The sequence below is a fragment of the Trichechus manatus genome, unplaced genomic scaffold, assembly GCF_000243295.1.
Source record: "Trichechus manatus latirostris isolate Lorelei unplaced genomic scaffold, TriManLat1.0 scaffold00157, whole genome shotgun sequence".
Lineage (NCBI taxonomy): Eukaryota > Metazoa > Chordata > Mammalia > Sirenia > Trichechidae > Trichechus > Trichechus manatus.
In genome coordinates this window covers 5,483,340-5,508,979 of record NW_004444093.1, presented here as the reverse complement: position 1 = coordinate 5,508,979, position 25,640 = coordinate 5,483,340, and the positions used below count along the sequence as shown (strand labels likewise).

The window sequence follows — 25,640 nt, the reverse complement described above, 5'->3', positions numbered from 1 at the left end:
TTCTAACGAATTATCTATGTGAGTTTAAACAGGCAACAGTTAATCTAAAGCAGAGATGAGAACTTTAGGGGGTAGACAGCCTAAATTGTGATGAAACAATATGGGTAGAGATAGTGAGAATGGTGACACAATGTAATGTAACCAATGTCATTGAACTGTTCATGTACAAATTGTGAATGGTTGCATTTGGTTGTGTATATTGCCACTAAAAATAAATATTTTTTTTAAAAAAAAGAATGCCAGCTCTGCCTCTTGCAAATTATGTAACTTGAAGCAAGTCACTTAACCTCTTCAGGCCTCCGGATCATCTGTAAAAGGGTACTTCATAAGACTTTGGTTGGATTAAGTAAGATAATATGAAGTTTTGCGAATTGAAAAGCACTGTATACATTAGGTATCATTATTGAGTTCTTCAGTTAAGTAAAAGATGACTGAAATTTTGAGCCTGTAAATTAGGAAAACGGTGGTGTTACTGACATAAAAGGGGAAGCTGAAAGGCAGAGTTCAATACAAAAGGAAGATAAAACAGACAGAGATATGGAGCCACACTTTGTATTTTAAATAAATTATGTTAGTAATAGAAAACAAGGATACAATCTCCTTATCTTCACTAAAATAAATTTTCGCTTTTCTCTGGCTTCTTCCCAACTTTATCATATATATTAAAAAAAAAATTTATTAAGTATGTATTACATGTGGGGCACTGTGCTAGGCACTGGGAATACAAAAAATACTGCCATAGTTAGTTTCCAAGATGCTTATAGATTAGGAAGGGACTGATACCTATAAACATTTACAATAGAATGTGATAAGAATTGTATTAGGCTGTGATTACAGTGTTTGCATAGTAATCATAAGGTGTGGCCACTTTTTGTTCTACTTTTAGAACATACGTGTTTTGGAGTTACTGACAGGGAGGTGACCCCTAATGCCTTCATGATGAGTAGCCTACCAAAAGAGAATCTGTAGAGACAGGTTACAGACTGAGCTTCTACACTCAGGACCTGGAGACAAAACTGTTATAGAAAGAGACAGAAAAAGTATATTTGGAGAGGTAGGAAGAAAACTATGTTAGTGTCCCAGAAGACAAAAAAAAGAAGTCTTTCCAGAAAGACATTTTCAATATAAACACATGCAGCCAAGGAGATCAAGAAGAATAATGGTTTCAATGGAGATCAGTGATGACCTTGAAGAGCCAGTTTCAGTCAAAGTACAGGTAGAAACTAGATCAAGAAGCCTGGGCAAGGAGTGGGTGACCATGAATGGTAAAATCTGGCAGTGAAAAGTAAATAGAAAATCAAACAGAGGTTTTTCTCCCCACCCTCACTCACCCATGCAGAGATCTGCACATGGTTTTAGGCTACAGAGGGAGAAGCCCAGGTAGATGCTGAATAATAATAATGGAAAATTCTTATATAATGCTTAATATGTGCCAGACACTATTCTAAGCACTTTACATGTACTAACTTGCATTCCTTCATACTTTCTTCTTTCTACCTAGGAGGTAAGTGCTATTATTATCCCCATTTTATAGATGAAATGGAGGCACAAAATGATTAAGTAACTTACCCAAGGTACCCAGCTAGTCAAGTGACTGAGCCAGGATTTGAATCCAAGCAATCAAATTCTGTGCTGTTCAAATTGTACCTTGGACTAACACAACCTGCAAGCATATTTGACGAAGACGAAAACTTACTTATGCTGAGTCACAGAAGGCATTAGACCTTGACATTCTCCTTACCCTAGGACAAACACCACTCATCACCCTACAATCTAGGATATGTTTAACCTGGGGATGCAAGCAGCCAAGTAAAATTCCATTGGCACAGGCATCTAGGTATGGGCTCGCGCTGCCTGCTTTTCCCATTCTTGCCTGTTCAGTTCCAGGAGTGGTGCTACCAATAATCGGACACCAGTAGCTTGGTGGTCTTTCTCAATTTAGTCAACAAATAGTTGAGCATCAACTCTAGGCCAGACGTGAACAAGACAGACAAGATACCTGCTCTCTCAAGACATACATTCTAGCGGGGGTGGAAATAGATTAGGAGGGCACGGCTGGGGTGGGGTAAGCAAGGAGGAATGGTCAGAGATTAAGTAGGAGAAGCAGGCCGAATCAGAAGGCGTTGGCGTTGTACTTGCAGCAGTTCACCGGGTGATGGCCAGACGCCCTCCAGGCTTCCCAGACCATTTCAACCTGTCAATCCAACCTTCACACCCATCTCGGTGTCTGTAGGGTCATCTAACTACCACCTCGGGCCTGGGCCACCCCTTCACCCAGCTGGTGACCATCTCAGTCCCAGGGTCACCTAGGCCGGCCGGCCCACCGTCGTTCCTGAGTCACCGCGGCCCATCGGGACCCGTCCGCCCGTCGGTCTCCCTCAGTGCGGGGCCCCTCGGCCAGCCAGGTCACCTCACCGCCACGCCTCCCCAACCGGAGATTCGGCCTATCTCTCCTCATAGCTTCCGCACTTTACTCTTTGTTCCTCAGAAGCAGGTTTCCGAAACGCCGCTCCCTCTCGGCTCCAGCTGTTTTCCTGCCAGCGCGGAGGGAAGGGCGACCCTGAGACGGCAGCGCCCCCTGCGGCGCAGCGCGGCCCAGGAAGGGAGTGCCTGCCGCGGCCACCTTCCCCTCCTCGCGGAAGGCGGGAGCGGGAGTGGCCGCTGCACGCCCCGAGCGCCGCGACAGCGCTCCTGATTGGCTGCGCCTCGTGACGTCACGGGGAGGGGTCCGGCAGCAGCTGGGAGTCGGAGCGCTGCGCGTGCGCAGACAGAGCGTGCTGAGCGGAGTGGGGGGTGGCGGACAGCTTCTCCCGCGTCCGCCATTTTGTTGCTGTGGCTCTTGGGAACGGACTGGGCAAAACTGCCCCGGAGGCGCGACCCTCCTTGGAGTCCGGTGCTTCGCGTGGCGGCTAGGGTGGGTGCGCAGCTGTGGGGGTGTGGCACCGGCGCGTTTTAGGCTGGGAGTCACTGGAGGCACTCCCAGTACGCCGGTCTGCCCGAGACCCCCAGGGCGGCCTCCGCTGGGTCTCGGCTTCGTCCGCTACGTCTCTCGGCTCTGCTCCCCATTCCCCGGGCCGGCTCACTACGTGAGGCGGCCCCGGAGCAGGCGGGCGGTGGCGGAGAATGCTGCGAGCCCGGCGCCGCGAGGAAGGTGCTAGCCTAGCCCTCTAAGTGCGCCTCGAGGTTTGACTGAGGCCCTTCCTCGGCCCTGAAGCCATCTGCCAGGCAAAGGCTTCCAGAGCAGCCGCCACCCCGACCAGCCGCGGAGCCCCCGGCCCGACACCATGTCCTCCGCCAGGTTCGACTCCTCGGATCGCTCCGCTTGGTACATGGGGCCGGTGTCTCGCCAGGAGGCGCAGACCCGGCTCCAGGGCCAGCGCCACGGTATGTTCCTAGTCCGCGACTCCTCCACCTGCCCCGGGGACTACGTGCTGTCTGTGTCCGAGAACTCGCGGGTCTCCCACTACATCATCAACTCGCTGCCCAACCGTCGCTTTAAGATCGGGGACCAGGAGTTTGACCACTTGCCGGCCCTGCTGGAGTTCTACAAGATTCACTACCTGGATACGACCACCCTCATTGAGCCCGCGCCCAGGTACGAACCCTTCCCGCTTGCGGATGAGGTTGGAGATTGGACAGGCTGATTCCCTTGGGGCCAGGGAGTGTGGGGGATGGTGGTTGGAACCCCTGTCCCCCATTCTGAACCAAATTATTTTCCAGCATGTATTCCAGACAGAAGGCTTGTGTGAGGATCTGGGTCACTGTGGATGAGAACATGGGTTTTAAATGTGTTTAACGGTGTTGGCATAGTTAAAAATGTATGCTTTTTGCCTTTAGTCACTTTATTTGCCAATCACACTAAAACGGGGTTTTGTTGGGTTTTTTTTTTTTTAACTTTTTTTTGGACCACAGATTCTTTGAGAATCTGAAGATAGCCGTAATAACCCCCCCTCCCGAAAAGTGCACGTACACACATTTGCACACTATTCAAGGTTCTTGGGCTTTCTGCAGATCTCTGAACTCCAGGTTAAGAACTGAACTGCCACCTTTGAACAGTTGACAAATGAAAACGCTTTAGCGTTTAGTAGCAAAAACCTTAAATTGAAATATCAGGGGTATATATTGATAACCTGGTGCTAAGTGTGACGTGGACCAGACATCTTCTATTTTACAATGTATTTTAAATTACCAAATAAATAAGTAAAAGATATTTTGGTCTCAGCGAGGGCCTTTTTTTTTTGAAAATGTATTTTACATTTTTTTCAAGCTAGGCTATTAATAGGCTAGAGATAATTTGGTTAAGTCCCGAGGTGGAATAAGGCTAACGTGTTACTTACGAAGGGAGATTTTTGAATGGCACTTGTCTTTATTCTATCCTAGTTCAATTTCAAATTAGTTTATGTTTTAACTAATGATTTTAATATCTATTTTAAAGTTAAGAACCCACAGTGACACTGAGCATCAAGCATCCTCTCTTCCAAGTAAAATGCATTGTTTTATTTTAGTGTTCGCTTTAATTTGCCATAATAAGTATTTACCGGGTTTCCTAAGACTCAGAAGTTTCTTTTATTTCAAGTATGCCAAATATAAGCTGAAGAAATTGTCTAGAATTTTTTAAGTAAAAGGTATTTCACTGCCCAGTTTATTTCTTAAACATCTGTTTTTAAAGGACAGAGTGTTGGAGTTGATTTTTCAGGATAAGATGTTTCTGATTTTTCATACCTAGGTAACATTTTACCTATAAACTTTAAACATTAAAAGGTATTAAAATTAATTAAGGAGCACTGACTGGAACCAAATTTTTGGTTCTCTGGGATAGAGACATAAAAAAGCCATGACAGTATAATACCTTAAGATTAGCTACTGGACTAAATGGAACAGGAAAAAGTGATTAGAACTCAAATACTGTATAACAAAGACCAGGACACCAAGAATCTGATTGGTGAAAACCTCCAGGTCCTGCAGATGCTGATAATTGCATTCAACTTTGAGTACAATATGATTACAATATAAGGGGTTAAACAGACTCTTAGAACTCACTGTAATGAGATTGTAATATAAATAAATTACTTTCCTATATAATTAATTTCAAGCATTTATTAAGCCATGCTATGTGCAGGGTGTTGTGCGTACGTTGAGGTGACAGGTACTATAATGCAGATGTTTCAAAAAGCGGGAGCTGATGGCGTGATCCCCTTCTAGAGGGAAAAACGAGTATGCTGCAATGGCTTCCACTCCCCACAAGACTGAGGCCAAGCTTTCCATACGTTTGTCTTCCCAAATACCAAATGTATTCTGTCTCCCTCGCTTACACAATCCCTCTCATCCTTCCTTTAGTGTAGCCTCACTAGTATGCTCCTTTGTCCCCTGGTTGTCATCCCTACTCATATCTTTGTATACCTTTGCCCGGCTGCTGGATCTTCATTGAATGCCTGCTTCCACCCCACGCTTCCCTGTTGAAATCTTACCTGTTGTTCTAGCCCCCTCACATATAATGGGGCCTTTTCCTGACCCTGCAGAGCCAAGCACCCCTCCTTACAGTTCAGCTTTGTTTCTCCCTCAGTGTTCCCATTCCCAGCCTGTTGCCGTAATTTAGGTGTTCATTTTCCCTGTTATCTCAGGTCAGTCACAATGCACGCTGAAGGTCCTGACTAGATTTACTTTGTTATGTTGAATCTTTGAATTCCCTCTGCCAAGCTTGAAATTTGACATGTTAGATTTGACATTTGAGATTTGGTTTGACATGTTAGTAGCCTGTTACAGAAAAATCACACCTATATTCCAGTAGCTAGTGGTGGTAGAGCCTTGGCCAAATGCAAAACTGAAGGTAATGTTGCTTCACGCCCCAAACACAAGAAATTAAATTGTTTAAGTTGGGCTCTTAAAGCCAGAGTTTCATGCCTCTTGGCTCATAGTTCATTCTTTTGTTTATTTTGCTGAGCTGAAGTATATCTGTAGTGTCTTCTCAGAATTTAAGGACTGGTGCTTGTTTTGTTCTAGTCTGATTCTTTTTATTGGGCATTTCCTTAATTTTTTTAAATTTTATTGTGGTGAAATAATATATAACAAAAAACTTGCTTTTTAACCATTTTTAAGTATGCAATTCAGTGACATTAATTACGTTCACATGTTGTGCAACCATCACCACTATCCATTTCAAAAATATTTTCATTACCCCTAAACAGAAACTCTGTACCCCTTAAGCAATAATTCCCCATCTCTCCCCACCCCCAACACCTGGTTAACTACTAATAGACTTTTGTCTCCATACATTTGCTTGTATTAGACAGTTCCTATAAGTGGGATTGGAGCACTAGTGGCACAGTGGTTAAGACCAAAAGGTCAGCAGTTCAAATCCCCCAGCCTCTCTTTGGAAACCCTGTGGGGCAATTCTACTCTGTCCTGGCAGGTCGCTGTGAGTCGGAATCCACTCGAAGGCAACGGGTTTGATTTTGGTTTGGTATAAGTGGGATCATATAATATTTGTCCTTTTTTGTCTGAGTCCTTTCCTTTCGCTCAGCATGTTTTTAAAGTTCATTTATGCCATAGCATGTATCAGAACTTTGTTTCTCTTTATGGCTGAATACTATTCCATTGTATGTATATACCACATTTTGTTTGTTCATCTGTTGATGGACATTTGGGTTGTTTCCACCTTTTGGCTATTGTTAGTAATACTGCAGTGAGTATTGGTGTACAACTATCTGTTTGAGTCCCTTCTTTCAAGTCTTTTGGGTATGTACGTAGGAGTGGAATTGCTAGGTCATATGGTAATTTTGTGTTTAACTTTTTGAGGAACTGCTCAACTGGTTTCCGCAGCAGCTGCATCATTTTACATTCTCATTAGCAATGCAGAAGGGTTCCAATTTCTCGTTATCCTGGCCCACACTTGTTATTTTCCTTTTTTTTTTTCTGATGAAAGCCATCCTGTTGTTGTTAGTTGCTGATGAGTCGATCCTGACTCATAGTAACCCTGTGTATAAGAGAACAAAATGTTGCCCGGCCCCATGCCGTGTTCACAGTTGTTGCTGTGTTTGAGCCCATTATTGCAGCCACTGTGCTGATGCATCCCGTTGAGTGTCTTCTTCTTTTTTGCTGACCCTCTACCAAGCATGATGTCCTTCTCTCGGGAGTGGTCCCTCCACTTCACACTTTACTGGTGTGAAGTGGTATCTCCTTGTGGGTGTGAAATGGTATTTCCTTGTGGTTTTGATTTGCATTTCCATATGAGTCAGAATCAACTCAATGGCAGTGGGTTTAATGACTAATGAAGGAGCCCTGGTGATGAAGTAGTTAAGTGTTTGGCTGCTAACTGGTTCAGAGGTTCGAACCCACCAGCCACACCATGGGAGAAAGATGTGGCAGTGTGCTTCCGTAAAGAGTACAGCCTTGGAAACCCTATTAGGCACTTCTGCTCTGTCCTGTTGGGTCACAATGAGTTGGAATCGACTGACGGCAGTGGGTTAAGGACTAATGATGCTTAGAATCTTTTCATGTGTTTATTGGCTGTTTGTATATTTTCTTTAGAGAAATGTCTGTTCAGGTTCTTTGCCCATTTTTTAATTGGGTTGTGTGTCTTTGTTTTGTTGACTTGTAGGAGTTCTTTATATATTCTGAACGTTAAACCCTTATCAGATGTATGTTTCCCAAATATTTTCTCCCATTCTGTAGGCTGTGTCTTCACTTTCTTGATCCTTTTGTTTTTAAAAAGTTTTTAATTTTGATGAAATCCAATTTATCTATTTTTTCTTGTGTTGCTCTTGCTTTTGGTGTCATATTTAAGAAAACCAGTTGTCAAAAACAAGTCTTGAAGCTTTTCCCTATGTTTTCTTGTAAGAGTTTTATGATTTTAGTTCTTACATTTAGTTCTTCTTTAGGTTGTTGATCCATTTTGAGTTTTTCGTAGATGGTATGAGGTATGCGCACAACTTCATTCTTTGGCATGTAGAGATCCAGTTGTCCCAGCACCATTTATTGAAGAGACTGTTCTTTCCCTTGTCAATTAAATGTATTGGTTTATTTCTGGATTCTCAATTCTATGGAAGTTCCATAATTTTAAATTTTATATTTTCATTCAAATATTTATAAGAGAATTATATCCCAGTGATAGGTACTGAGAAAGTTGGGTGAAAGATATAATTTCTTCATCATGGAACTTGTCTGGAGGAGACAGACTAAAAAGTAGAAAATAAAATACTTGTAAGATTAATAAATGCTATGATGGAAATAAATCTAGGCTGAGAGACTATAACAAAAGGGACCTACCTCAGATAGTGAGATCCGAGAAAGCCTTAAGCTGAGACATAAGGTTGGAGGAGAAGCACGCCTTGGGTGGAGGGGAAGATCCCTCCAGGCATAGGGAAAAGCACATGCAGATGCCCTGAGGGAAGAAAGACAGCCAGTGTGTTGAGGGTGTAGTTTTTACAGGAGAAAGGAATCATACAAGAAGAGTTTGGAAATACTGCTTAAGGTATGAAGATCGGATTTTATTTAAAGTGCAGCGTTCACTATGGAAGGAGTTTGAGGCCAGGGAGTGATCTAGGACTGTTACTGTAATCCAGGTGCAAAATCGTGGTGATAGAAGTACGGATCCATGACCACCCTCTCTGATGGCTGGGAGGGGCATTGTGAATGGGAGAAGGAATGGGAAGAAACAAGGGTGATTCAGTATGTTTGTATTTGTAACTTTGTATCTTCTAGATTTATTTTATTAATTGCTTTTTGTTTTTGTCTGTGGTGTTCCCTGGTGGCATTCAAATTTGACCCCAAAAGGTGTTGTGTCAGATAGCTTCTGTTGATTTCGAATGGCCCTAAAGAATTCTTTTTCTGCTCAAGGGTGTAATTTTTATACTGCAGATACTTTGATAAACAGGAAAAATCCTGTGGTGGTTTTCACCTCCATTTTCTTTGAGTACATATGTTGTAAGATTCATTTAGGTTATAGTTAGTATTCAGGGAAGTGCTAATTTTTTCATTTAATAGGAAATATTTCCAGTTTAACAACAATGTTTCAAAAGATTTGAGTGGATTGTCTAGATGTAGAGTGCATTTTCCCATGGTTTAGAAAAATTGAAAGTGTTTTGTATAGCTTGTTTTGCTTATAAAATTTAACAATTCTAGCTTATGTAGAAGGCTTGGAGAAAAAATAAATCATGAGAAATAAAGTGGTACCATAAAAAAGTGAGGAAAATTGGTCCTTGGAGAAAATCACGTTTTTTACGCGACAGACATTAAGCATCTCATGTACGTGATGATCTCATGTACCTGGAAACTGCATTGAGTCAGTCCTTGCAATGCTCCTGAGCTGCTTACTGGTTACTGGGATTTTTTTCAAAGGCTGTTTCCACGCTCTATGATATGGTAACGGAGCTGTGGGAGAACAAAGAAAGGGTGCTCAACCAAACCTGAGTGCACAGGGGAGGACCCTCACACCTCTGAAGGGACAGGAGGAGACCCCAGGAAGCACAGTTGTGTCTCCTTCTGCATCCCCTTTTCTCAGTATTTAAGGGAATTCAAATCTGGACTTTTATAATTGGAAATAAGGGAGAAGGGTTACCAATAATTTTGATGGGCATAAAATTTGACACTGTAAGTAAACCCTTGAGTTTATTCTGATCAGTAGTTTCAATCATCTAAAATTGATTTAGATGAGCTATAAGAGCATTGTTATTATGTTGGCAATGGAAGCTTGTTTAGCTAAGAGTTATGTCCCTGTGGCATGAAAATTACTGGTAGCTATTTGGTTTTTGACTTTTCTCTTGTTTAAGATTCAAATCCAGAGAATTTTTACCTAAGTAAGAATTTTTCTTTTGAGCTGAACCATTGGAGTATTTCTAAGGGACCTTAAGGTTAAAATAATTTCATTCTTTCTGGTAAGTAAAAGGGGCCACTACTTATTTGTGGGAGTTCAGATTACTTTAGAGTCTGTTGCAGCTATCCTAGAATGATGGCTGAGAGTACGAGTGGAGCAGTGGGAAGTTGAAAAGGCTTGGAAGGCAACTCAGGTGGCGCACAGCTTCTCTCCTTGTCTGTTTAACAGAATTAAACTAGGTTTGGGTGATTGGAGTGCCTAGGCTTTTGTATTTTCAGAAGAAAAAGAACAAATATGAATGGGAAATGCTTCCCTATGACTTTTGTAATTTTTAATGTAATTAAGCAGGAATTTCAAGACCTGTATATCAAAGCACAATACTAGACTGAACAGCATATGATGGGAGTAAACCATGGAGGCGTCCCTGGGTGGCACAAACGGTTAAGCAGGCGGTTGGAGGCTGATATACACTCAGAGGTAACTCGGAAGAAAGGTCTGTTGACCTGCTTCTGAAAGGTTACAGCCATTGAAAACCCCCTTGAGAGCAGTTTTTCTCTGAAACACATGGGGTCGCCATCAGTCAGAATTGACTCTGTGGCAACTTTTTTCTTTTCCTACCTCTTGCCTTTGAGACATTCAGTCTATTGAAAAAATTAAAATAGAATGCCATGGGAGTTTAAAAGCAAGGGTTGTCAACTGTGCATGGCCAGAAAGACTTGAAAGAGAAGGTGCTCTTTCAACTGATTTTTAATTTTATTTGTGGTGTTGTTGTTAATAATATACACAGCAAAACCTACACCAATTCAACAGTTTTCAACTGATTTTTTTTACCCCCTGTTCTGGAGCATGAATTTATTTTTAGAAAAATAGCATTGTAGTATTATTCCAGAGCTTGGGCTGTTTGTCAGGAGGAAGCAAACTATTTAAGCAGTTGGTGTTAACCTGAAGTATAGAGTCTGGGAAGCAGCCAAACAGCTGAATGTCACAGCAACCACATTTCATCCTTTACAGTTCACACACACACGTATCCTTTTGTACTATAAAGTAATGAATTTTCTGTGAGATTTCTCACCTTTGTTCAGCTGATTCTTGAAGGATGAGTACAAGTACAAGTATATGAGGTGAAAGAGTTGGTGGCATTGCCTGCTGGGAAAGACAGAGTTATAATTGATTAATGAGAAGAGGCTTCTGTTTGTGATGGGCAATAAGCTAGGAAGGAAAAATAATGTTAAATTGTAAAGGGCCTCCTGGGCCTGTAGATGAGTTTGAATAATAGGCTCAATCTAAGGTTTTAAAAAAAGAGAGTGGTCGTGATCAGTTTTGCTTGTTAGAAGCTACTTTGGCTATGTTGTGGGACTGGCTGGGAAAAAGTCTGGAGTCTAGAGGGTTGTTACTGGAGAGGGACCATGAGAATCTGAACCAAGATGGAGATTGGCAGCCTTTGCTGATCAATTGCATATAGAAAGAAGGTGAGGTGAGAGGAATGACTTCAGGGATGACTGAGCAGTGCGTTTAATTGAGAGAATAGAAGAGAGAAAAGATCACGGTGAGGGAGATGATTGTTTTCAACATGAAGAATCCTTTTTTGAGGTGCTTGCTGAAAGCCCGGTGGTGTTCAACAATCTGATAGTTTGTTATTAATAAGAGAAATGGGAGCTGAAGATACAAATTGTGGAGTCTAAGCTTAGATGAAATTATCCTGAATTGAGTGTGCAAAACAGGAATGAGCAGAGGAAGAGAAGCTGTAGAAGTGGTGGAGAGGCAGCTACAGGCATAAGAGGACAGCCATGAGTGATGGTGTGAATGCTAAGGATGGGAGGGAGAGGTCCTCAGTATAAAATGCCACTGGGTGGTAAAGAACGGTTACCATACCTAAAGCAGTTTTAGTAGAGAGGGTACGTAGTTGATTTTCTTAGATTGTGTGTGTTTAACTTTTTATTTCATACATATGAAAGAGTATGTGTATAATACACACATATATCTAATAAAAATAAATTTCAATATCCATGTACCCCCTTTAAAAAAACAGAACATCATCTTTGGACCCTCCTTTCCCCAGACATTGATTGTATCAGTTCTGTAACATGATTAAGGAGATTTTTAACTTAAAAGATATTAACACTCAGGTTTAAAGATGTTTTATCTTTGGTTTGTACATGAAGCAGAGAATGCCTTTAACCAAAAGAGGAGGGAGGTTCATTAGTAGCATAGGTTCATTACATGACTAGCTTAGGGGGTTATACGTGAGAACTCTAGCTAGAGCCATACTGCCTGAGTGCAAATCTAACCCGTGTCTTGGTTTCCTCATCTGTAAACTGAAAAAGAACCAAAAAAACCAACCCTGTTGCCATGGAGTCGATTCCGACTCATAGCAATGCTACAGGACAGTAGAACTGCCCCATAGAGTTTCCAAGGGGCGCCTGGTGGATTTGAACTGCTGACCTTTTGGTTAGCAGCCATAGCTCTTAACCACTACGCCACACCAGCGTTTCCTCATCTGTAAAAGGGGGATGATAATAGCATCTACCTCACAGTATTGTTGTGAGGATTAAATGAGTTCATGTCTGCAAAGTATTGCAGAGTGCCTGGCATTGGGTAATAATGAGTTGTTCATTCTTATTACTATTGTTGCTCCTGCTATTCCTGCTATCTCGCTTTTAGATGTATTGATATTAAGTAATTTGCCCTTAGTTATAAGATTGTTAATAATAAGTAATAAAGCCTTTGAAGTTTTAAATCAGGCTTCTAATCACCATGGTATTCTGCCTTCTATGAAACTAGTTACGTACACTTAAAAATATGTAAATTTTGCCGTATTACGAAGACTGCCTTTTGGAAAGCAGTGTGGCAGTTTGTACCAAGGGCCATAAAAATGTTCATGTCCTTAACAAAGCTTATTAAGAAAATGTTCTGCATCCTACTTTGGTGAGTGGCGTCTGGGGTCTTAAAAGCTTGCAAGCAGCCATCTAAGATGCATCAATTGGTTCCAACCACCTGGAGTAGAGGAGATTGAAGAACACCAAAGACCACAAGGGAAGTATTAGCCCAGAAGACAGAAAGGGCCACATAAACCAGAGACTTCATCAGCCTGAAACCAGAAGAACTAGATGGTGCCCGACTACTTCAGTGACCGCCCTGACAGGGAACACAACATAGAGTCCCCGATGGAGCAGGAGAAAGGTGGGGTGCAGAACTCAAATTCTAGTAAGACCAGATTTAATGATCTGACTGAGAGTGGAGGCAGCCCAGAAAGCATGGCCCCTGGATTCTCTATCAGCCCAGAACTAAAACAGTTTCCGAGGCCAACTCTTCAGTGAGGGATTGGACTGGACTGTAGGACATAAAGTGATACTCGTGAGGAGTGTGCCTCTTAGCTCAAGTAGGTACAAGAGACTGAATGGTCAGCTTCTGTCTGGAGGTGAGATGGGAAGGCAGAGAGGGTTAGGAGCTGGTTGAATGGACATGGGGAATCGGTGGAAAGGAGTGTGCTGTCACAGTATGGGGAGAGTAATTAGAGTCACATAACAATGCATGTATAAATTTTTGTATGGGAGACTAACTTGAAATGTAAACTTCATTTAAACTACAACAATAAAAAAATTAAAAAAAAAACCAAAAACTGCACCCTCTCCCCCCTCCCCCCTCCACAGGTTTCCTCTCTTCCGGAGAAGGGTGAAGACCAGCCCCCAGCTTGCCTGCCCAGGCGCAAACAAAAATGTTCATGTCTTTTTTTTTTTTGTTGTGAAATATGTAAACAAAAGATTTGCCAATTTAACCATTTTCATGTGAACAGTTCAGTGACATTAATTACGTTCACCAGATTGTGCAACCATCACCACTATCTGTTTCTGGATTTTTTCATCACTCTTAACAGAAACTCAGTACCCCTTAAGCAGTTTCTCTATTTTTCCTTCCCTCCCACCCACCCCTGGTAAAAAAAAACTTTGGTTTCTATGCATTTGCCTATTCTAGATCCTTCTTGTAAGTGGGATCATATAATATTTGTCCTTTTACATCCAACTTTCTTCACTCACTTATGCTGAGTTTTCAAGGTTTATCCATGTCATAGCATGTATCAACTTCATTTCTCTTTATGACTGAATAATGCTCTTTTGTATGTATATAACAGATGTTATTTTTACCCATTCATTTGTTAATGGACACTTGGGTTGTTATCACCTTTTGGCTGTTGTGAATAATGCTGCAGTGAACTTTGGTGTACAGGTATCTGTTTGAGACTCAGCTTTCAAGTCTTTTGGGTATATACCTATGTCTTGGTTATTTAGTGCTGCTATAACAGAAGTACCACAAGTGTATGGCTTTAACAGACAGAAGTTAATTCTTTCACAGTTTAGGAGGCTAGAAGTCTGAATTCAGGGTGCCAGCTCCAGGGGAATGCTTTCTGTCTCTATGAGCTCTGGGGGAAGGTCCTTGTCAGCAATCTTCCCTTGGGTCTAGGAGCTTCTCAGCTCAGGGATCCCGAGGCCAAAGAATGTGCTCTGCTTCTGGCTCTTGTTGCTTGGTAGTAATGAGGTCTCCTTCCTCGATGCTTGTTTCTCTCTCTTATATCTCAAAAGAGATTGACTCACGATACAACCTAATCCTGTAGATTGTGTCCTGCCTCATTAACATCATAGAGGTTAGGATTTACAACTCAGGATAATTACATCAGATCATAAAATGGAGGACAACCACACACTACTGGGAATCATGGCCTAGCCAAGTTGACACGCATTTTGGGGGGACACAGTTCAATCCGTAACAGCCTAGGAGTGGAATTGCTGGTAATTCCTAGTGGTGCAAACAGTTAAGGTCCTCAGCTGCTAAAGGTTGGAGGTTCAAGTCCACCTAGAGGCACCTCAAAAGAAAGTCCTGTTGATCTGCTTCTGAAAAAACAGCTGTTGAAAACCCTATGGAGCATGGTTCTACTCTGACACACATGGGTTCACCATGAGTTGCAATCAGCTGGGTAAATATGCTTGCAAATATGAAAACTTAATAGATGCAGCTTTTCAGAACATTTCCTTAGGTAAAGAGAGACTTCTGTCTCCTTTTGCAGAAGGGGCATTGCAAATGGTGTTGGAGAGTAGGAGCCATGGTTTTATAACTGACTCTTTAGGGGTGCATTCTGTGAACCCAGTAAAGCAGTGTCGTGTCATCTGAGAACTTTCACATGTTTTCATTTTGATGGTCAGATGAGGATCTGTGTACAAGCTATGCAGTATGGGTTTTATTATCATTATTTTTTAATTTGGCAAATGTATAAGCCCTTTTCTGGTTTTCCTATCTTGAAGGACACAGGGACAAAGACCTTTGTCATAGGCTAGTTAGCACAATCTTAATGCAAGGCCAGTGGGAGATTCCAGTGTTCATCTTCTGTCAGTTCCGTGGGGAAGTGTGCAGTGTGTGTGCCCATAGATTAGGGCTGGGAGCAAGAGTATATGATGTCTTGTGATGGGTTTCTAAGGAAAGCAGCTACTGGACTGAACTGGAGATTTTAAGAATAAATTCAGACCGGGTATCTCTATGTGTAAACAAAAGATTCCTGTAAAACTAGATGGAGAGGTATGTGAATGCAAGTTTGAGAAATAGTGGATGTAAGATTTTTCTCTTAAAAGTAATTTTCTTTTGCTCTTAAGGTATCCAAGCCCACCCATGGGATCTGTATCAGCAGCCAACCTGCCTACAGCAGAAGAAAATCTGGAATACGTACGAACTCTCTATGATTTTCCTGGGAATGATGCTGAAGACCTGCCCTTTAAAAAGGGTGAGATCCTTGTGATCATAGAGAAGCCTGAAGAACAGTGGTGGAGTGCCCGGAACAAGGATGGCCGGGTCGGCATGATCCCTGTCCCTTATGTCGAAAAGTTGGTGAGATCCTCCCCACACGGAAAGCACGGAAACAGGAATTCCAACAGTTATGGGATCCCAGAACCTGCTCATGCATACGCTCAACCTCAGACCACAACTCCTCTACCTGCCGTTTCCAGTACTCCTGGGGCAACCATCAACCCTTTGCCATCCACACAGAATGGACCTGTCTTTGCGAAAGCAATCCAGAAAAGAGTACCCTGTGCTTACGACAAGACTGCCTTGGCATTAGAGGTAAAATTGGTTTGGGGGAACCTTTGACATTTGTTTTTTTGTTTTAACTTAATTTCTGCAAAGTAATGACTGCTCATTTAAGGTTATATTCATAGGAATAAGAGAACTGGGTGATTTGGGAAGATCTAACTGTTCAGTGTTCTCCATCATTCTTTTGTCATGGGCTTTCGTGCTCCTTGTTTCTCCCAAACTTACGGCCGATATTCTGCTACCAAAATCTCATAGATTTAATCTCACAAAAGTTGGTTTTCTTTCCAGCAAGAAAAGAAGATGGTTAAGAAAGATGCAGGACCTAGAGGGGAAATTAGCATTCAAACACATAGCCGCTTGTACAGTTTCATGTTTGTAACATTGTGACCAGTTGAAGAGAAGTATTAATAAATTTTACCTTCATCTAGGTAGAGGAATAGGTTTAAAATATCTCAGACCTTGCTTATTAGAGATTTTATAAATTACAGTAGCATGAAATAGAACTTGAACATTTTGATCCCCAAATAATTTTCTTCTACTAAACATTAACTGACTTAAAAAAGACTCTTGAAAAGGTTAGCGTATTACCGTGATTTGCTAAAATACAAACCAGTCCTGAAGATCGACCTTGGTGAGCCTATTGGTGATAAAATTTTGTAGATGTTTGGTGAGACATTTGATAAGCCCAGAGTGACCATATATGACAAACCTCATGGTGGTGAGGACCTGAGGAGGGAAGGAATTAAAAGTTAAAGTCATATTTTTTAAAAAAATTCTGATTTTTAGAAGAATGGTCCCATATGCTTTCTTTTTTTAAGTAACATTTTATTGAGGTATAAAAAATGTATACAGTGAAGTGAGCCCTGCATATTATTATCAGAACATGGGCTTTGGTGCCAGAAGTCTCAGCTCTTTCATTTCTTGTTTCACCTGAGGAAAATCACTTCACCTCTGAGTGTCTCTGCCTTTACCTCTAAAATGAAAATAGCTCCATTATGCCATCCTCAGCAGGCTGTTGTGAAGATCAAATAAAATGATATATGTGAAAATGCTTGTAAACCACACACTGCTGTGTAAATATCATACATGATTACAGTTGAATGTTCTTTCTCAGTGAATCAAATTGCCTATGTATTGGAGAAACGAAGTTAGCAACTGTTCTGTGTGTCGTCATCCCTAGGTCAAAGTTAGGAATGGTTGCAAGACAGCCGAAGTGCATCCCGGAAGGATGATGTAATCAAGGCTGTTGCTTCAAAAAAGCAAAACTTAAATAACCCAGAGAATAGCTTGTCCACAGATAAAAGTTGTAATTTATTTTATGTGTATTTTTCCATTGGTTGTCTTCAGTTTTCTTTGGGCCAGGAATAACCACCTGAGTGAATTATCACCTGAAGGTTTATTTCAGAGTCCTCGTGATTGCTTCTACCTCTCATGTTGGCTGTAAGGATAGATTGAGCACCTGAGGCTTGTGGCTGGGGAAGACCCATGCTTTTACACTTTCCAGTGGAAGAATAAAAGTGAAACCAGAGGAAGCTGCCCCACAGATAGATTCCTGGCTGAGCCAGCATTCCAGCCTTCTTACACCCGCATAAACCTGCCCCTGCACAGGTGCATACCTCAGGGCCTGAAGATAACTTGGAGTGGCTCTGGTCTTTCAGTGCCCTTCAGTTTACATAGTGGTTTCAGCCTTTTGAGGTATTTGCACATCTGTCATCTCAGCCTAGGGGTAGGGAGCTAGAATTCAGAGTCGGTGTGACTTACATGTGTTAGGTAACTGGTTGTTGGCCTGCCTTGGTAAGAACTACAGTGAGAACCTTGGGAGTTGAGGCTCCCAATCAGGATGTCAGGAATCGAGTTTTTACCTGAGCTGGGGTTTAAAGCCCCACGCCATCGAGGGCTCCTGCCTGTGAGGACCTGTGGCTCTATGATGGGCGTTTTAGAAACCCTTGTCTGTTGTGTAGTCCCTGGGGTGTGCACAGAGGTCGTAGAGAGGAACATCAGTTCCTGTAGAGGAGTCACAGAGGGGCATGGGGGGTGATCGAGAGAGGCCAGTTACTTAGCCATTACATAACTCTCTTCAGTTTCTTAGAGCCTTGAGGGCTCCACACCTGAGTCTCATTGTGAGGCTGACCCAGCTCTCTGAACCTCATCAGAGGCTTTGTTTGGTGCTTCACAGAGAGTGTAAATGGGACCCAAGAAGTAGACCTGTGCTAGATTCCACTTACTAGTATTTGCATTTTGTGTGTGTGTAGATGGGCTTTCGACTATAGCATAAGTAAATAATCCATCTCTATGAATATATCATCTTCTAAAACTATTACAATAGTGGTGCCTGTCTGATCTTGTTAAAAACAACTTTTTCTCTTGGGACTGTTGCAATTAGGTTACCAGGAAAAATGTTATAATTAAAATGAGAAACAGTGAGACAAGTAGGACAAAATGTGCCAGGGACAAGCCCCTTGGTAGTGTTACATAGAACAATGATGGCTTAGGTGAACTTTATTCCCTGAAGTTATCTGAAAAGTTTTTTTTTTTTTTTTTTTTTTTTAAATCTGATTGCCTAAAGGACATCCCTGCAAGTGGAGAGAGAGCTTAAAACAGGTCTCTCTTGCTCAGCCTCCAAGAAGTAAGTTGATCATGGGATCTGATTTGAGGGAGAACCCTTCGTACCTGTGCAAGGCGGTGGGTTGTGAATCATATTGGGTGTCCCTGCACCTTGAGAACAGCAGAGCTTTTCTGTGCTCCTGGTGCCGTTGTGTAGTGGGGCTGCAGATTGCAAGCTACAAAAGCATTCTCAGGCTCAGGGAGAGAAAGTATCCTTTTCCAAAAGTAGGTCCTTGACCAGAAAAGAGTGTTTGGAGCAAGGATGCTGTTGTTGTTATAAAGCATAGGTGGTCACAGTTGGGTTTTCTGACACAGTGGAGATGACAGTGTGATTAGGGGAAGATCACGGGCCTGCATTCATGTCCTGGCTTTTTACTGGTGCACTCTTGGGCAAGTTACTTTGATTCTTTGAATCTGACCTGAAAGGTAGCCTGGCTCTGAGAGCTGATGCAAGTTTGTTCATTAGTCATCCATTCATGCAACCAACCTGTGGGGTGCCTTGTAGAGTCCTGCCACCAAGGAGTTAACTATCTAGTGAACTAAAAAAAAAAAAATCAGTTGTGGTAAGTGCTGTGATCACACATACTAGGAGAGATAGTGAGATGGGAGAGTGAGTGGGTAATGTGGATCAGGGAAGGCTTCTGGGAGGAGGTGACCCTTGAACTGAGAGTTTTGAAGGATGAACAGAAGTTAGGTGAGTGAAGTGGAAGAATGCATTGCTATCAGAGGGAAGAGATGATGTGAACAAGACTAACACCCCTGAGTAGCTGCAGGTAGATAAGAGCACTGTGCATGTTGGACAAAAGTGGCGAAAGACAAGAGCAGGGGATGAGGGCTGTCACCATCTCACAAAAGGGCTAAGCTGAGGAGTTTAACAGTTTTCTTGTTGCCTTCATTTGAGACATAGAACCAGCCAGTTTCTGACAAGTGATGGAGGTTCTGAAGTTTGCAGACAATTTACCTTTTAAAAAAATTAAAATAATTTAGAGCATGTTCTTCATTCTCTCTGTAATAACATTCTCACTCACTTATATACCGGTATATGTTCCTGACTGGAAAAGAAAGGGAAGAAATTTCTTAGCATCTTCTAAATTGTAATTAACCTTGGGTGTACACAGCCATAAGTATTTGCTGTATGAAAATGTGTATCCAGTGGAACTTCAGCTGAGCATTCCTCCATGATGTGAGTTAAGAAAACAGTTTTTATTTGCCCCACTAATTTGATGCCCTGGAGAAAATACTTTGGAATTTTGTCTTTTTATCCATGCCTCTTTATCCTCAACTGAACTCCAGGCCCTAGAGAACATGCATTTGGCCTAAAGTCTGTAGCATTCATCTGCCTTAGCTGATGTTTGATAAATGTGTCTGTTGTCCTTCACAGCATCTAGTTTTAGGAATTTGATTTACTCTATTTCCTCTGCACCAAAAATGCTTTTTTCCTCCATCACAGTACCATGTCAGAAGTAGAAATCTCTAGAAAGTCCTTTAAAATTTTTTTTTACACTTTTCAATTTAGAGGCATTAATTACATTAATCATGTTGTGCAACCCTCAGCAATAACCACTGTCAAATTTCCCATCACCCAAAAAACAGATACTCACTGCTTGCTTCCTAAGCAGTGATTCCCTCTTTCCCCCTCCCATCCACCCCGGGTAGCCACTAATAAAGAAAGTTTGCATATTTTTAATAACATTTTTCCCTTCTAGCATATCACATTCTCGCTGGGTTGTGAGTCAGAGGTTATTTTTAAAAGATTTTTGTTTCTCTTTCTTAATGTGTAGATTGGGTGAGAATACTATGAAATCGGGGCCCTTGTGTGATTCAGGCAAGGCCTATCCCAGCCTACTGATTATGTTGACCTCAGTTTTCTATATGTGGTAATAGCTGTTGAGTAAGGAAAAACATAAGCTAGGGGCTTTACATGGAGTATTTTATTTAATCCTCATGCCTACCCTATGGGCCATGTGGCATCATCCCCATTTTACACACTTAGGATTTGAGGTTCATGTTACTTGCTGACAGTCTCACAGGTGGTATGTTGCAGAATGCAGCACACCTTCCCTTGTGTCACAGTGTACCGGCCTGTGATACCTTTGACCCCTGGCCCGTCCTAAAATAAAATCCTCATGTTTTCACAAGAAGTGTTAACCAGTAAGCAGCCGTCTAGGCAAGAGACCTCGAGACTCCCTGAAGGAAGGTGACACTTAGGGTACATAAGCTGTGCGTGGAGTCATCCATATCTTCCAGGCTTAGTTTGCTCCTTTTATGGAGTCGATACTCAACCACTTCAAGATTGATCTGCCCTCCAAAGTGAGTGCTTCTTTGGGCTCAGTCCTTGTACCATGAAGCCAGAGAAACAGCACTGTCCCAGAATTGTAGGTGATGAGAAGAGCAGCAAGATGGCTGAGAAGCTGCTCGTTCCCAGATCTGAGTGAGCACTCTTTGGTAGCCTGTGAAAGAACCAGGTCTACAGCCAGGGCAGCAGGCTGCGTGACATAGACAGGTATTTAGTCCTCCACATAAAGGGCCTTGGACTGAGGCAGAAAACAGCCTGAGGAATGACGTGGTCTGTTTTAATGTGTGAAAACTCTTGCAAGGCCAGACTGGGGCACTGATGGTCAAGTTGCCATTAGAAACCTCCCAGCCATTCTTTTCTAGGCTGCTGCACCTTCCTCCGCCTGCTAGTCCAGTTTCCTAAGCCAAAGCAAGCTCAATGCTATTTTTTGGCCACCTGCTACTCTTTACCTTGTGTTGCCAGTATCCAGCAAACATCCACTCTCTCCTTCCTGACTCCGCAACCTCTCTTAAAGTAGTTTACAAAAGATCTGTGATATACATGAGGTGCAGAGATGTGTGTGTAAGACCAGTTCTCTGCTTCAGAGAGTGCTGTCTGGTGGTGGTAAGTGTATTGGCGGTGACTTCAAAGAACAGAATGGAGCCTCCTTGGGCTTATCTGCCAGAATCATGGGGGACAAGGCCTTGGACCTCCTGACCTCACAGAAGCTTGCTTTCATATACTCAAACTGGGAAAAGTACCCACCTCATAGGATTATTTTACAAAACACCACAAAAAAGGAGCGGGATGAGGCGTTGGAGAAAGATCATTTGAGTGAGGAAGGTGAGTGAGGTCTCAGACTTGAAGTGTCGTAGTCACAGAGGTTGAGAACTGAAATTGGGCTGCTGATTTGGGCGATTAGGAGTTCCTTGGTGAAACGGTGGGAGTGGTAGCCAGATTGTGGTAGGTAGGTCTTCTGTAGGAAAGGAGGGTGATTGGGAGTTGGGTGACATAGATGATGGAAGGTGGCTCAGGGTAGAATGGCTGGTCTGGTAGAGCCAGATCATGAGAGGCTGAGGGTAACTGGTGGTGAGTGCAGTAGGAGGAGGTGAGAACGTGTTCACACCCCCAGGCTCTAAGAGAGGGCTGCCTGGGGCTAGATTTTGTTCTCTTACACATTTATCAGACATCAGCTATGGGGCTAGATTTTGTTCTTCTACACATTTATCAGACATCAGCTAAGGCAGATGGCGGGTACAGACTTTAGGCCAAATGCATTCTCTCTGGGACCTGGAGTTGAATTGAGGATAGAGAGGCATGGATAAAAAGACAAAATTCCAAAGTATTTTCTCCAGGGCATCAAATTAGTGGGGCAAATAAAAACTATAGTCTCAGGGAGAAGCCGTTAATCTCCAGTATCTGTCAACCGCACACATCAGCCTAAAACAGCTTAGCTACATTTGTTTGGTTCAGAGTCTCAGCCGTTCTTGCCTTAACCTCCCCCCTTCCTTTTTTTTTTTTTAACAGCTTGTTATAGTTTCAGAGTCAGATACAGCTATTAGAGCTGGCCTAGTTACAGACTGCCCAGATACCCTTCATCCAGTGTTCGTACCCAGCAACACAGAGTCCAAGTAGGTATTTGGTCGCTCCCTAATCTTTCCCCTCTCCCTTTCTTCCTGCAGGTATACTCCCAAACATCCTCTTATTTATCTTTGCTTTTTTGTGTATTTATTTTATTACTGCATTGGTTATCTTGTATTATTTGTAAGTGTTTGTAATTATTAACAACAGATAGAAGTTAATTTGGAATGATATCAGTAGTTCTCTTTCCATGAGTTTTCATTTCTTTCCTATTTTAAAAATAGACAGAGGCAACCCATTTTCTTAGGTAAAAAGAAATGAGGAAAATACTCAACAAAATACTACCAAACTGAAACAAAAAACATTTAAAAGATTATACACCATGATCAAGTGGGATTTATCCCAGGGAGCAAGGGTAGTTTAGCATTAGGAAATCAATCAGTGCAATATACCATATTAATAGAACAAAGTAGAAGAGCTACACGATCATCTCAGTCTACGCAGAAAAGGCATTTGACAAAACTCGGCACCCTTTCGTGATAAAACCACTCAACAAGATAGGAATAGAAGGGAAATTCCTCAGTATAATAAAGAACATTTATGAAAATCCACAGCTAACATACTCAATGGAGAAAGACTGAGAGCTTTCCCGTTCAGATCAGGAACAAGACAGGGATGCCCACTCTCACTACTACTATTCAACGTCTTTCTGAAAGTCGTAGCCACAGCGGTTAGGCTAGGGTTAAAAAAAAAAAAAAGCATCCAAATCAGGAAGGAAGAAGTAAAACTATCCTGTTCCACAGATGATGTTATTCTATATGTAGAAAATTCCAAAGAATTCACAAAAAAAGCTATTAGAACTAATACATGAATTCAACAAAATGGCAAGGTACAAGGTCAGCATGCAAAAATCAGTTGGGTTTCTATACATCAGCAGTGGGCAAGCTAAAAAGTAAATAAAGGGTACATTACCATTTCCAATAGCATCTAAAAGATTAAAGTACCTAGGAATAAATTCAACCAAGAATGTGAAAGACTTGTACACAGAAAAGTATAAAACATCACTAAAAGAAATCAAAGATCTAAATAAATAGAAGAACATCCCATGTTCATGGATTGGAACACATAATATAGTTAAGATGTCAGTACTACCCAAAGCAATCTATAAATGCAGTGCAGTCCCCATCACAATTTCAACAGCCTTCTTTGCAGAAATAGAACAGCCAATCCTCAAATTTATATGGAAAGGCAAATAGCTAAAGCAATCTTGAAGATTGTGTAAAATGAGCTTGTACACCGATGTTCATTGCAGCCCTATTCACAATAGATAAAAGGTGGAAACAACCTAAATGCCCATCAACAGATGAATTGATAAACAAATTGTGGTAATAAAGTAGGAGGACTCACACTCCAGAATTTCAAAACATACTATAAAGCCACAATAATTAAAACAGCCTGGTCCTGGTATAACAATAGACATATAGACAAATAGAATAGAATTGGAAGTCTAGTAATAAATCAGTATATATCTGTGGTCAGCTTATTTTCAACAAGGAAGCTAAGTTCATTCAGTAGGGAAAGAATTTCAGTGAATCCACCACTTGTCTGTCAGTTTGTCATACTGTGGTGGCTTGCATGATGCTATGATACTGGAAGCTATGCCACCGGTATTTCAAATACCAGCAGAGTCACCCATGGTGGACAGGTTTCAGTGGCACTTCCAGACTAAGACAGATTAGGAAGAAGGACCTGGCAAACTACTTCTGAGAAAAATAAATGATACTGGGAAAATTGGATTTACACATGCAGAAGAATGAATCAGGATCCAGGCTTCACACCATACACAAGCCAATTCAAAACATATCAAGGAGGAGGTGGGGCCAAGATGGCGGAGTATTCAGACGCATCCTGTGGTCCCTCTTACAACAAAGACCTGAAAAAACAAGTGAATCAATTATATATGACAATCTAGGAGCCCTGAACATCAAAGGCAAAGTTGAGGAATTGGACTGAGTGACGGGAGGGAGAGATGATTCGGAAGCAGCGAGGAGTTGCCAGACCTGACCTGGCAGGAGCTGGCACCCTTCAGGCTGGATTGGCTTGCGTGCACCGTAAGGCAAGCCGTAGCACTCGGGAGGCGTTTTCCGCATCAGGAAAGACAGAGCGACGGAGAGTCTACTCGGGCATCCAGAACCAGTAAAAAGCAGCGATCAGTCAGCAAAAGATAAGCACTTGTGTCTGACCTACTGCGTGGATTAGAAAACATCCCCTTTGAGAAGAACCTCTCTCCCATTTACCTGCCCTTCCCCACTCAGCACTGGGTCCCGGGCAGACTTCAGCAATTGCTGAGTCCCCCAGGCCGGAAGTAGGACCTGTCCTGCGCCCTGAGCCGTTTTCCTGACCTTGGCGAGGGGATAACTTAACAGGAAAAAATAATCTGCTGGCTCCGCTAAGCCAGGAACTCAGGATAGGCACAGCTCCTTTGCCTAGGCACAGGCATAAGGGGTCTATGGACTTTGAATGCCTTTTACCCCTGCACAGGCCTATGTGGGCCCATTTCAACTTCATTACCACAGTATAGCAGGGTATATACCTGAAGCCTAACTTCAGCTGTATCAGCTTTGTGGACAAGTGGCAGGTTCATGACATTTGACACTGCTCTGCCCATTAAGCAATGTCCTCACCCACATCAGGGGCCTGAGGACTGGTGGATCCACCCACACCACCTAGCCACCTGCGACATGGGTCCAAGAATAAGTTATGCCCCCTAGTCCTTACAGCCAACAGCATTGGGTGCTCACAGTGTGACTGCAGAACCTACCCACCCATGTGCTCTAGGGAACAGGGACAGCCTTCATCCTAAACACCTAGGGGAGACTCTTGGGCTCACATACCTAGTAACAACTCTTAACTACCTGGTAATAGGACATTAGGGCTTCAAAGGCACCAATAATCTAGCTCACATGAGCAGCCTATTTGGGCATATCAAAACAAAAAGGTAGGACACAGTAAGCAAACATAAATATAACAACTTGTTGATGGCTCGGAGACAACAGTCAATATCAAATCACACAAAAAGGCAGACCATGATGGCTTCAGCAAGCTTCCAAAATAAAGAACCAAGAAATTTGCTGGAGGAAGAAAATTTCTTGAAATTATTGGAGGTCGAATACAAAAGATTAATATACAGAACTATGCAGAGATCAGGAAGGAGATCATGCAAAATGCAGGACAATCCAAGGAACACATAGACAAAGCAATAGAGGAACTTAAGAAGGTTATTCAAGAGCATAA

General features: G+C 42.3%; 1 protein-coding gene and 1 long non-coding RNA gene across 2 annotated transcripts in view; both read left to right on the top strand.

Annotated features, from left to right (window-relative positions):
* The first annotated feature begins 2,779 nt into the window (after window positions 1–2,779).
* The window catches only part of CRKL (CRK like proto-oncogene, adaptor protein), a 53,974-nt gene continuing 31,113 nt past the window's right edge, over window positions 2,780–25,640 (top strand). Inside the window, exons 1-2 of the mRNA XM_004386187.2 lie at window positions 2,780–3,595; window positions 15,451–15,916. Coding sequence (XP_004386244.1) covers window positions 3,285–3,595; window positions 15,451–15,916 — 777 coding nt within the window. The 5' untranslated portion in view covers window positions 2,780–3,284. The remainder of the gene's footprint in view (window positions 3,596–15,450; window positions 15,917–25,640) is intronic.
* On the top strand, window positions 18,453–23,104 carry LOC111822314 (uncharacterized). Its single transcript, XR_002825602.1, has 2 exons — window positions 18,453–18,512; window positions 22,293–23,104. It is a non-coding gene; the product is annotated as an uncharacterized LOC111822314 (long non-coding RNA).